Source organism: Chiloscyllium plagiosum, unplaced genomic scaffold (genome assembly GCF_037043375.1).
Source record: "Chiloscyllium plagiosum isolate Xiang-an unplaced genomic scaffold, Cpla_swu_hap1 HiC_scaffold_42, whole genome shotgun sequence".
NCBI classification, from domain to species: domain Eukaryota; kingdom Metazoa; phylum Chordata; class Chondrichthyes; order Orectolobiformes; family Hemiscylliidae; genus Chiloscyllium; species Chiloscyllium plagiosum.
In genome coordinates this window covers 12,522,142-12,535,208 of record NW_028270180.1, presented here as the reverse complement: position 1 = coordinate 12,535,208, position 13,067 = coordinate 12,522,142, and the positions used below count along the sequence as shown (strand labels likewise).

The 13,067-nt window shown below is 40.3% G+C and overlaps 1 protein-coding gene across 10 annotated transcripts in view; it reads left to right on the top strand.

Annotated features, from left to right (window-relative positions):
• LOC122542474 (protein mono-ADP-ribosyltransferase PARP6) overlaps positions 1-3,167 on the top strand; it is a 159,891-nt gene extending 156,724 nt beyond the window's left edge. For 8 of the 10 annotated variants that reach the window (XM_043680217.2, XM_043680216.2, XM_043680214.2 and 5 more), the window contains 2 exons: positions 651-735; positions 2,743-3,167. In XM_043680217.2, coding sequence (XP_043536152.1) covers positions 651-735; positions 2,743-2,845 — 188 coding nt within the window. In that variant the 3' untranslated portion in view covers positions 2,846-3,167. Of the gene's footprint in view, positions 1-650; positions 736-2,742 lie in introns of those variants that run through there. The other 2 variants (XR_006309808.2, XR_006309809.2) reach the window with 2 other exon arrangements.
• The last annotated feature ends 9,900 nt before the right edge of the window (positions 3,168-13,067 follow it).

Genomic DNA, 13,067 nt, shown 5'->3' with positions numbered 1-13,067 from the left:
GGAGGATATAGAGTCATGCAGAACTTATGAAGATGACAATTTTGAAGTTAATGCTTTGAGGGACAATGCTTTAGTGAGGACAGCAGTGATAGGTGAGAAAGTTAGTACAGCAAACTTTGTTTAACTGTCACTCTCGATAAACCGGCACGAAGTACATGCCTCGAATATAGCGATCTACCACGATATCCAAGTATTCATGTTATAAATAGGCAATTGGGCATTGTTAACTAACAGGAAATTTAAAATGGGATGTTCAGTGATAGTAAGCTGATTAGAATCTCTCTTTTTGGAGGTGGTCATTGCTTGACACTTGTATATGATGAATTTAATTTGCCTTGTAAGTGCCCAAGTCTGAATGCTATCCAGGTCTTGCTGCATATCGACATAGACTGTTTCAGTATCTGAGGAGACATAAATGGTGCTGAACATTTAGGCCAATCCTTGACATTTTATTCATAATATCAATCATTAGAAGCCTAACTACTTGAAAAATGGTCATCAGTTTGTACTTTCCAGAAAACTCCGCTATTTTGAACATGAGTTGAGATTGCCAAAGAACTTGCACTGAAACAAATTGTCAATGAGACTGAAAGCATTCTTCCTTTTAACCAGATCCTTGATAATGTTTCCTTTCTTGTTTTCTTTCTTAGTTATAACTTCAAAAGATCTCCAGAAACATGGGAACATCTGGGTCTGCCCTGTGTCTGATCATGTCTGCACTCGCTTCTTTTTTGTGTGAGTAGGATCAACAACATAATCGTGATCATCTCATTGTGTTTGGCCTAATTTCAGGATTCTGACTCATGTCACGTCAACTGGTCCATCGGTCCCCTTAGTCCTCGAGGTCTAGTGTTGAATGAGTATTAATGAGTAATGAATTCCTGATGGTGTCTAATAAGATATCACATTTCTCCTCTGCCATCTAAACTAACCTTATGCCATATCCTTGGTGCATCCACATGCTTGATGGATACATCAACCTAGACATTGCTGTTTGGGATGAGCAATTTTGAGGTTATGAATTGAAACTGCAGGTTGACAAATAGATTCTAAATAGTCTGGTATTTCTAGGGATGTGGTTGTGACAAACTTGCCCTCTCACAACACATCTTTAAACTTCCCCCTCTTACCTTAAACCCATGCCCCTCAGTATTTGATATTGATGGGCAAAAGACTCTGACTTTCCACCCTATCCATGCCTCCTATAATTTTAGACACTTCTATCAGTTCACCTCCTCAGCCTCCAGTGCTCTAGCAAAAATAATCCAAATTTGTCCAACCTCTCCCTATGGCGAATACACTCCAATCCAGGCAATATCCTGGTAAACCACTTTTGCACTCTCTCAAAGTCTTCACATGCTTATTATAGTGTGGCAACCAGAACTGGACACAGTATTCCAAATGTGGCTTAACTAAAGGCTTATACAGCTGCAACATGGCTTGTCAACATTTATACTCAATGTCCTGCCTGATGAAGGCAAGCATAACACCCACCTTGTTTTTGACTACCTTATCCACTTGTATTGTACTTTCAGGGAGCTATGGACCTTGACTCCAAGGTCTCCCTGTATATCAATGCTCCTGAGGGTCCTGCCATGTACTATATGACTGCAGTTGCATTTGACCTCCTAAATACATCAGCTTACACTTGTTTGGATTTAAACTCCATCAGCCATTTAGGCAAAAGTGAGTACTGCAGATGCTGGAGATCAGAGTTAAGATTTGAGTAGTGCTGGAAAAGCACAGCAGGTCAGGCAGCATCCAAGGAGCAGGAAAATCAACATTTCAAGCAAAAGCCCTTCATCAGGAATCATCATTTCCTTTTAACATGAATCATCAGATTCCTGACGAAGGGTTTTTGACCAAAACGTTGATTTTCCTGCCCCTCGGATGCTACCTGACCTGCTGTGCTTTTCCAGCACCACTCTAATCTTGACTCCATCTGTCATTTGTCTGCTCAACTTTGCAACTCATCTATATCCTGCCTTATCCTTCCTCACTACAGCATTGCTGAACAAAGAGACATAGTTCCTTGAAAGTGGAGCTATAGGTAGACAGGGTGGTGAAGAAGGTTTTTGGCTTCATTGGTCAGAACATTGAGTACAGGAGTTGGGATGTCATGTTGCAGCTGTACAGGACATTGGTGAGGCCACTGTTAGAATACTGTGTTCAGTTCTGATCGCCCTTCTATAGGAAGGATGTTGTTGACCTTCAGAGGGTGCAGAAAACATTTAAATGGATGTTGCCGGGACAGGAGGGTTTGAGTTATGGGGATGGGCTGAATAGGCTAGACCTTTTTTTTCCCTGGAATGGCCCCCAGCCCATTCCACGTTGACTCTCAGCTGCTCCAGTCTTCCAGGCCTATTCATGTGGTTATCCAAATGTCTTTTAAACATTGTGATTATACCCACATCCACCACTTCCTCAGGAAGTTCATTCCACGTGTGAACCCTCTGTGTAAAAAAGAGTCGCCCCATGTCTGTTTTGGATCTCTCCCCTCTCATCTTAAAATGTGCTCCTTCGTCTTAAAGGGCTATCAGCAATGAAGACATTGGTATGAGGTTCTGTGTCAATTCAATTTAAAGCAAATGCTTTAACTCTTGAGTATCTCAGATTAGAGGTGCCTCACACAATCTACAGAGTTTGTGGTTCCAACATTTCCTTTTAACATGAATTGCTTCTTTAAATAAGCATCATTTTTCATGACAGCAGTTTTGAGGCTCACGTTATTGTTCCTCGCAGGTATGAAGATGGACAAGTTGGTGATGCCAATATCAACACTCAGGATCCCAAAATCCAGAAGGAAATTATGCGTGTGATTGGAACTCAGATTTACACAAGCTGAGTCCTGGAGGGATGATTAAGAAAAATTCCAAAGGATTCCCCCACAGACTTGAGACCTGTCACAATCATTCCCAATCTTCCTATCCTGGCTTTTGCAAGGAGTCTTTATAAATATTTTCAGCAGAGAAAGCTTTTTTTAAAGCCAGGATAAGAAAGACGTCCGTTTGTCCTTCATGATGCATCAGTGCTGTAATGGTGTTTTATATATCTTTAAATATACATATAATCGTGCTTTTTTTGTATGACTGTATTGTGTATGTTTGACAAGAAAATATCATCAGTTTCATTAAATTATGTGTACGAAAAATAAATATTTTGCACAATTTTGACTGGAAATGTGGTCTTTTAATTGGTTTAGTTACACAGGAACATATGAACTCATTCCAGGATAGGCCATACGGCCCTGTTCCTGATGAAGGGCTTTTGCCCGAAACATCGATTTTCCTGCTTCTCAGATGCTGCCTGACCTGCTGTACTTTTCCATCACCACTCTAACCTCATTTGGCCCACCTGCCCTGCTTCATTAGTCCATAAGATCATGGTTGATCTGATTGTGACCTCAACTTGACATTCCCAACTACTTCCCAATTATTTATGGACTCCCTTCTCAATCGAGAACCTGTCCATCTCTGTCCTAAAAATATTTAAAGATCCCTCTCCACTGGTCTTTGAGAAGGAGAATTACAAAGATGCCTTTCCTCTGGGACTCAGAGTTTTTAAAGTCTGCTCCCCGTTCAGACCTGCATATCCCTGGATACTATAGGCAATTTTGCAAGGCCAATTCACCTAACTTGCACGTCTTTGGACTGTGGGAGGAAACTAGAGCACCTGGAGGAAACCCACACAGACACGGGGAGAATGTGAAAACTCTACACAGAGAGCCACTGAAGGCTAGGATCGAACCCAGGCCCCTGGCACTGTGAGGCAACAGCGCTGCCCATGAAGCCACAGTGCTGCCCCTTGAGATGAGTAAAATAACAAACCATTTTGGTGGACTGGGTGTTGCATTGCTGTAGTATTAGGCCAAAAAGTTACCAGTTTCAGGAAACCCATCCTTTCCCATGATCCAAGCAACCTGTGACCTGGCCAATCTAAAAACCAGCATCGATTCCTATTTAGTTGGACACTGACAAGACAAGATGGTACTGCTTCTTGTCGTCTGTCCTATACTTTTTTTTAAGATAAGAGAAAAGAAACCAGATCCAAAATCTGGTTTGGAATCTGTGCCCAGGTTCCAGGTTGTGAAACATTGTCATCATATTCAAAAATGATAGATATTTAAGATGACCAATAGCAGTGTGGGGTGAGGTAGTTAGCAGCAAGAAAATCAAATGTTGACAACTCAATGAAAGTCACCAAAGAGCCTTCCAATTACAGCACCTTCTAAGCCCATGACCGTAACAAGGGCAGCAGAAAAATGGGAACACAACTCCATACCAGTTCCCCTCCAAGCCACTCACCATCCTGACTTGGAAGTACATCACTGTTCCCTTACTGACATTGGGTCAAAATCCTGGAATTCCCATCGTCATGACATTGTTGGTCTACTGATAGTATATAGACTGCTGTAGGGTCATAGACATGTACAGTATGGAAACAGACCCTTCAGTCCCACTTGTCCATGCCGACCCAATATCCTAAGCTAATCTAGTCCTATTTTCCAGCACTTGGGCCATATCCCTCTAAACTCTGCCTATTCATATACCCATAGCAACTCGAGTCAAGGCCATATAAGAGTGCCATGCATTGTGAAGCAGTTGGAAAAAACTGTGATTCTGATATGGAAATACCATTGTGTTTCATTGCCCAGAAAAAGAGAAATAAAACCTTTAGGGTTAATAGTTCCACTTTAGTTGGACCCTTACAAGGCAAGATGGTACTACTTCTTGTTGTCTGGCCTATACCTTTTTTAAGAGAAGAGAAAAGAAAAAAAAGCACTGAATTCTAGCTCCATTAATATCTCTAGCTTTCACATCAGCAGTAAATGGAGATTGAGGTACATTAAGGCAGATGGGTGTTTACTGAAGAGAAACATAGCAGTAATTTGCATTAATAAAGCTCCTTTATTGTAGCAAAATGTCCCAAGCACTTTACAGGGGTGTTACTCGATTAGATTATATTAGATTCCCTACAGTATGGAAACAGGCCCTTCAGCCCAACAAGTCCATACCAATCCTCTGAAGAGTAACCCACCCAGACCCATTCCCCTACCCTATGTTTATCCCTGACTAATGCACCTAATACTTTGGTCAATTTTGCTTGGCCAATTCACCTAATCTGCAGATTTTTGGATACATACAGAATTTGACACCAAGCCACTTTCAGAGTGATAGCTGTTGCTAAGGGTTGATGTGGAGGGATACCTTAATCACTGACCAATATAGAACAATACAGCACAGTACAGGACTTTCTACCCTCAATGTTATGCTGACCTCTTATAAACAAAATTGCATGGATTTGGTGGGGGTACATAGATTTGCATCTTGAAGGATTAAGATTGAACATCCAAGTTTCCCTTGCAGTTATAGTGGCTAAGATCTAGATATCCCAATGACCAGAAAGTCTTTGGAGAAGCTTAGCCTGGAATTGTGCAATGAGACCATGAAGAATCCATGGACCATGAAGAATCCATGGTGCAACTGACTCTGTGGGAATTGCCAGAGAAATTGAATCTTCCAATGAGCAATTCCCCGGCATCTGGAAGTCTTTAAAAAAGTCCCTTGGAGTCAGAGAATGTTTTGACTGACTTAAGCTACCCAACAAAAATGAAGAGGATTACAAACTACTTATATCTCTGGTATCAATTGGACTGAACTCCCAATTCTACAATAACCAACAGTCCGCAACCTGACCTTGCCAGCCACGATAAGCACAGGCCTCCCAAACTTGTCCAATCTAAAACCAAATACTCCTGACTGAAATGTGTTGACTCCACCCTGACCTGAATCTGACAGATCCAACATCCACATCCATAACAACACCTTTTGACCCAACTGTGAAGGAACCAAAACCCTGGATCCAACACCTAAAGTTGCCCATCCATCCACTTTGATGGAACCCCATACATCTTACCTATCAGGCACTACAGCCGGCTAGCCCTCTCAACTGCCTCGTGCACAACCCCTATGACCGTCCACATACACCTCACTACCTTATACGTTTACCTTCCCTTAATCACTGTCAAAGTACCTTTGGGACTTGTAAGTAGATTTCTTGGTTTTCTGCAATGGTGCCTTCAGGACACTCTTCACCTCCTGATGCTGCCTGGCTTACTGTGTTCTTCCAGCCTCCTGCTTGTCTACTTAGGATTCCAGCATCTGCAGTTTTCTTTGTCACTAGACTTAGGATCTTGGCTGAAAACATCAGCAATTGGGAAGTGGGCAATTGTAAAGAAGCTTATTGTTGGTTAAATCTGTTCTGATGGTAATCAGAATACTGGGTTAATGACATGCAATAAACTACATGTTGAGGAAGAGCCTCTTCTGATTGGACTCAATGATTTTCTGCTATACTTGAGCATGCATGGTCTGTTAGGGGGAATTGAATAAAAATGCTGGGTACATTTTGCAAGGTGGGAAAGCTATAAGCAAGCAAAGTGCTTACAGCTCAGATCGGGCATTAGTGCCACAGTGTGTAGGTATCATCAGGGTACAGTATGGGAAATCAAGGACAACTCAGGCAATTTATGAAATAGCAATAAGTGTGACTTGATTTGATTTGATTTAATATTGTCACATATCCCTAAGTACAGTGAAATGTTTTGTTTTGCATGCAGTACAGGCAGATCATAACAAACAAGGGCATACAGATCATAGGGTGATTGAAGAGCGCAAAGCATATTCAGTTATGGTTACATTGAAGGTGTACAAAAAGCAAAATCAACCTTAGATTTGAAATTTGAGAGGTCCATTCAGCAGTCTAATAACGGCGGGGAAGAAGCTGTTCTTGAACCTGTTGCTGCGTATATTTAAGCTTTTGTATCTTTTGCCTAACAGAAGAGATTATAGCTGGGGTGGGGGGGGGGGGGGGGGGGGGGGGGGGGGGGGTGGAGTGGGGAGGGAGTTGTACTGATGATGCTGGTTGCCTTCCTAAGGCAGTGAGAAATATAGATGGAGTCAGTGGATGGAAGGTTGGCTTGTGTGATGTATTGAAATGTGTTCACAACTCTCTGTAGTTTCTCATCTCATTTGGAAAAAAAAACAAAATTATTAGTTGCGTTGCAGTGTGAATCATCTCAAGAAAGCTATTGGGGAACAGGATATATCTGATAGAGCTATGAAGAACAGGATGTGGAAGATTCAACTTCAAAGATGGGCTAAAGAGAATGTGGAGTTGGATATTCTAAGGAATGGATCTTTGGTCAATTAGAAATGTTTCAGGTAGTTTCAAACTAAGAGAAAAAGAACATAATTGGCAAAGACAGCCGGTCGGTCTGAACGGAATACTTTTAAAAAAGCAAATAATACACAAAAAAAATTAATAAGCATGAGAAAAAGCCAGAAACTCAGTGTAATTGGACCATACACCAGCTAGCGATGGTGCCTGAAGGCACTCAGCAAGGCAGCTAAGTTAAAACATACGAGGGGAAAAAAATACAAGTGAGCTAAACAGTCCTCCAGGAAGTCCACCAGTAGGTGATGACAGTTACGGAGAGCAGCTGGAGCAGTTCAATGGACTCTCATTGGAAAGAAAGTCTGGCTTTGGCAGAGAGTGGATCAATGGAAAGGGCAAACATAAAAGGAATAACTCACTGCAATATAACACACACAATCATTCAATGCACTTAGTATAAGTAGTTCCTTCTTTATCATTAATCTCCCTTCTTGTTTGTGATCTGATGCCAGTAGTAAAATGAATTATTGTTCTACAATCATTGGGCCATCCATGGTTTGAAATCTCATGTTACAACAAAAACAAATAGTAAGAGTTTTGATAAATATTTAAAGAAGAAGTAAGTGTTGGTCCTGTGGAATGTGAGTTTAGTGGATTAATAATGTAAAATAAAGGTGAATTGAATTGGCATTTTGCATCAGTCTTCACTAGAGAATGGAGCTAACATCCCAGTAACGGTGATAAATCAGGAAGTTGGATAGAGCGAGGAATTATGGAAAAGCATCATCGTCGGAGCAAATGATATTGAGCAAGAGGTTATTTGTTGTAAGGTAGAGGTGTTGAACTAGCTCCTGAAGACAACTTCAGTAAACAACTTGTGAGGCTTTGGGTGTTTCTTTTTAAAGTTGGACCAATGGAAGCAGACAGCATGTGACCAGCTGTCTCACAGACCAGACCTTATTATATTTTAACTTTAGCAGCAGAAGCTGTTTGTGGTCTCAAAAGAGTTAGAAGCTTCAGTGAATGTCTCTTGGTTGCTACAATCTCTGGATTTTCTCTTGATGTTTCTTCCTCCTGGATTGGAGAACTGCATGGAAAAATCTCTGCCTGAATTTGTCTTTTTGCCAAGAGGTGTGTTTATGGGATGTTACAAAATTGAAACATTAATTAGTAATAGGTATTGTATTCGGTTAAGTTTTCCAATAGTTGGAATATTTTCCAATAGTTCCAATACATTCCTCTTTTGTTTTTTAACTATAGTATTTAAATTGCTTTTTGCTTAACATCAAGTAGTTTATTGCATCTGGAACACAGTGCTTCACATCTATATTTAAAACGAGAACAACTTGGGGTCTGGGCTATCTTATTAAAATATTTTGAGGGGGGTCTGATCCCCACCAGAGCAGATAAATGCTCAGGTCCTGATAGACTTCATCTTCAGGTTGTAATCAGTGAGATAGTTGATACATTGCTTCTCATTTTCCATTGATTTCAGGGATGGTCCCATTAAATGGGAAGATAGTAAATGTAACTCCTTTATTCAAAAAAGGGGAGACAGGAAACTACAGGCCTGTTAGTTCACACCTGCCATGGGGAAAATTTTAGATGCCAATATTTAAAAAGTTGTAACCTGGGTATGTTGAAGCTAACTGGGATAGAATCAACATGGTTTTGTGAAAGGGAAATCATGTTTGGCCAGTCAGTTAACTCTGTGGATACCTAGGTTCCAAGAGGTATTTGATGAGGTGCCATATTAAACAATAAACCCCATTTGGAGTATAGTAAGCAGATTTGGACACCACACCATAAGACAGTATATTGGCTTTGGAGGAATATGATGTAGGTTTATAAGAATGATACTTGGACGTTACGGGTTAAGCTATGAGGAAACATTATAAAAATTAGGCCTGTTTTCTCTAGAATTTAGGTGGTTAATGGATGTTCTGATTACTACCTTGTAGACTTCAACAGGATGCGACAGGGTAGGTGAAAATCGACAACTGGGGGCATAGCCTAAAAAGTAGGACCAGACCATTCAGGAAAAATGTTAGGATGCACTTCTACACACAAAGAGGGTGGTAGATGTTTGGAATCTTGTCCACAAATGGCAACGGATCCTAGATCAGTTATTAACTTTAAACCTGAGACAGATAATTTTCTGATTTTACTTTTTGTTTTAAAGGATATGGGCAAATGGAAGGTATACGGAGTTAGGCCACAGATCTCAATGAGTGGCAAAACAGATTTGAGGGGCTGAATGGCCTCTTCCTGTGTTATGGCGACTAATAAAACTTTATATTGAAGGATACAGCATTTTACAACAGAGAGTAAATTTGTTGGTTAAGAGAAAACAAAGGGTAGACATAAATGGATCTTTTTCAAATTGACAATGTGTAATGAACAGTGTTGCATAGGGCCCAAGTAGCCCATGCTATGACCATGAGTGGTGATGTGCTTACAATAGGGGATAAGCAAAGGGCCACAATTGAAGGAGAAGCAGAGATCTTAAAGAGCTCTTACACTTGGATGGTTTGCTTCCATGTTGGTCTAATATGGTTAGCACTACTACCTCATAGCACCAGGGACCCATGTTTGATTCCACCCTCAGGCGACTACCTGTGTGGAGTTTGCACATTCTCCCTGTGTCTGCGTGGGTTTCCTTTGGTTCTCTGGTTTCCTCTCTCAGTCCAAAGAGGTGCAGGTCGGGTGGACTGACCATGCTCAGTTGCTGACAGTGTCCAGGGATGTGCAGGCTAGGTGGGTTAGCTGTGGGAAATGCAGGACAACAGGGATATGGTTAGACGAATGGATCTGGGTGGGATGCTCTTCGGCGAGTAGGTGCGGACTCAATAGGCCAAACTGCCCGCTTCCACACTGTAGAGATTCTAGGAATACACTGAAATGCACAGTTAATATCTTAATCTTCAGGAAAGTTATGAGCAAGGGTCACACAATGAACTCTGATTTCTCTTCACAGATGCTGCCAGACCCGAAGAAATGTTTGTTTTCGTTTCCGATTGACAGCATCCACAGTTCTTTCAGTTTTTCTTAATCTTCAGGGTGGTCAATCAGCATGTATTGACTGACAAAGACCTTTTATTACATCTTTGAATAATGAAACACAACACAGAAGTGAAGCTTTCCACTGGACTGTGCTTTATTTCAGTCGAAGCAGAATAGCATTAACTACAGAACTACTGCATTTTTACACTACATTGAATTGTCAGAATTACAGGGCATGTTCTGCTTGTGTATACAATCTCTAATTTAAATTACATCTCTGGCAAGAAAGAAAATAGGGAGGGAGGATGGGGGGAGTAGAGAAAATCTCGCCATTCCCCCCCAAAAAATAAATACCAGCAGTTGTGACAATTAAATTATTAAAATTCAAGAAGCAACAATGATAACAAATTACACCCAGAATACTTTAAACCTGATCATAAATAGCAAATAATAAATTATTTAAATATTGGATCTTAAATAGACAGACCATACAAATATCCGCGGTGGCCTGGACTTTTTTTTTTCATTTCATTTAATATTATTCCTCATGGTAAAACACTGAAAATCTTAAATTCTTTGTTTTTTTTCTGTGAATTATAAAGAAAACCATTGTTAAAGAAAGGAAAAAAATATGCTTTCGTATATATACAAGTGCAGCAAGATCTCAGTAGCTAGTTTGCAGTACCTGTAATTAGAGGAATTCATTAATTAAAAGCTCTTATCTGTTATGCATTTTCTTTACCGCTGGCTTAATGCGAGTGAGATCACCTTTTATCCTGGCTGACTTTCATGAATGTAAAGTCTGTGCTGAGCAGAAGCAAAGGCATTTACAATAATCTGTGGTAATGTAAGATATGTTATTCCTCTTTGTTAATTGCTGACTTCTTTTTACATGTTACTGCTGTTTACTGTCTCTCTTCAGAATAGAAAAATGATTAAAATAAGGTCCTACAATGTAAATCATTTGTTTCTCAGGCAATGTATCAATTCATTAGTATTAAAAGTCAGGGAAGCTTGAATTGATGATATGATCAAACCAGTCTTGCATTTTGTCGTGTTAACATTGATGACATTGTGTCATAGTTCACTCCGAGTTCAGATCATATGATAACATGCACACTGTAGTGCCAGAGCTCTGGTAAAACTCCATAGTTCTTTCCATCACATGGATGACCAGGAATGAGGATGACCCTCTCTTATCGGCTACCAATGATATGTTGGAAGGATCAGGTTGTGTTATTATCACACCCTCCTTGAACATTGAGTCCTGGAGTAGACCTTGAATCCAGAACTTCTGGCTCAGAAGAAAGGACACTGCTGAGCGTTCAATCAGAACTTCTATATTACAATTAGAAGGCCCGTAATTTTGTTAGTGCGTTTTGATACATTATATCGTCTAGTTGATCTGTTACTGGTAATCCACAGAACCTGATTTCAGGTCCCACCATGGCAGTTTGAGACTTTGGGGATTGGTGGGGAGGCTAGGTAGGGTTTTCTGACCATCATGAGTGTGGAACAGACTTAATGGACCAGTTGGTCCTTCTCAATTGACCACTACTTTCAGTTGGCAATAATGTAAGAAGGTAGTTAATGCTCTTCAGCAAGGCTTGGGTTACCCAGGGCTACGTCACAATCTCACAGCAAGTAATGTGCGAAATGGTTTCAATCCAAAGACAACTGCTGCCTTAAATCAATTAAGAAGGAATGGTTTTCCTTTGTTGCATAAATAAATGGGGTGTGTGAACTCTTCAAGGCTTCCTATTTTAATATTTCCAATATCTGCAGTTCTTTTGTCTTGTATTTCCTATTTTAATGTTAGTGGTGATTGAATAACTCTGGAACATCAGAAACCAAAACAGAAAGTGCTGGAAAAGCTCAGCAGGTCTGGCAGCATCCTTGGAGAGCAATCCAAATTGACGTATCAGGTCCCTTCTTCTTTCACGAATGTTGCCAGACCTGCTGAGTTTCTCCAGTGATTCTCCAAGTGGGACCTAATGAAAGGTGAGTTCTGTGTAAATCATAATGCAACATCAAAACCCAACATATTTAAAGGGGCTTTGCTCATGGAGCATCTTATTGGTACTTACCTACACCAATAATATGCCAAGAATAGCATAGGTAGCTAATGATAGATATGTCCAATTGAATTTGAATTGTACTCCTCAGTAAAAGGTGAACATTAACCTTAGGGGCGTTTCTAAGTTAACAAACAACATGTGTTCATGTCCCAAGCTGGGAAGAACTACATTCCCCTTCTTTCACTTGGCACAAGAAAAAAACTTACAAAATGGCACAAAAAGTAAATGCCTTGAGGCACAAGGTGGTAATACAATTAGACAATTTGCTGTTTGTATATAAGAATATTTAACTTTGTAATCCATAAATTTCTCTAACAATGGCACTTTTAACTTGCCAGAGTTGTATGTCCTTTCTCATAAATTAAAAAAAAACTGAAGCAAGACAAGGATTTAAAAATTAATTTTGATTTTTGATACCATGGATCTATATTGCGTAAGTGTACTGAAATTACTTATCTGTATTATTAGATGTTCACCTATTTGTTATGTTTAAGCATTGTTGTCAGGCAAGGGAGGGTTTGATCAGGGAAATTAAACTGATACTGCAGCAAGCCTGAAGAAGGGTTACACCCGAAACATCAACTTCTCCACCTCCAGATGCTGCCTGGACTTGCTGCGTTCCTCCAGCCTCCTGCTTGTCTAATTTGGATCCCAGCATCTGCAAATTTACTGCCTTGATAATTGGTGCATTTTTCTAGTCATTGACTAACTTTGTTGGGAGTGACTTTCTGTCTTGTTAAAAGGGAAGAGCATCTACGTGGTGATGCTGGAGCCATTAATAATGAGATGAACAGTGCTGACCATGTTCAA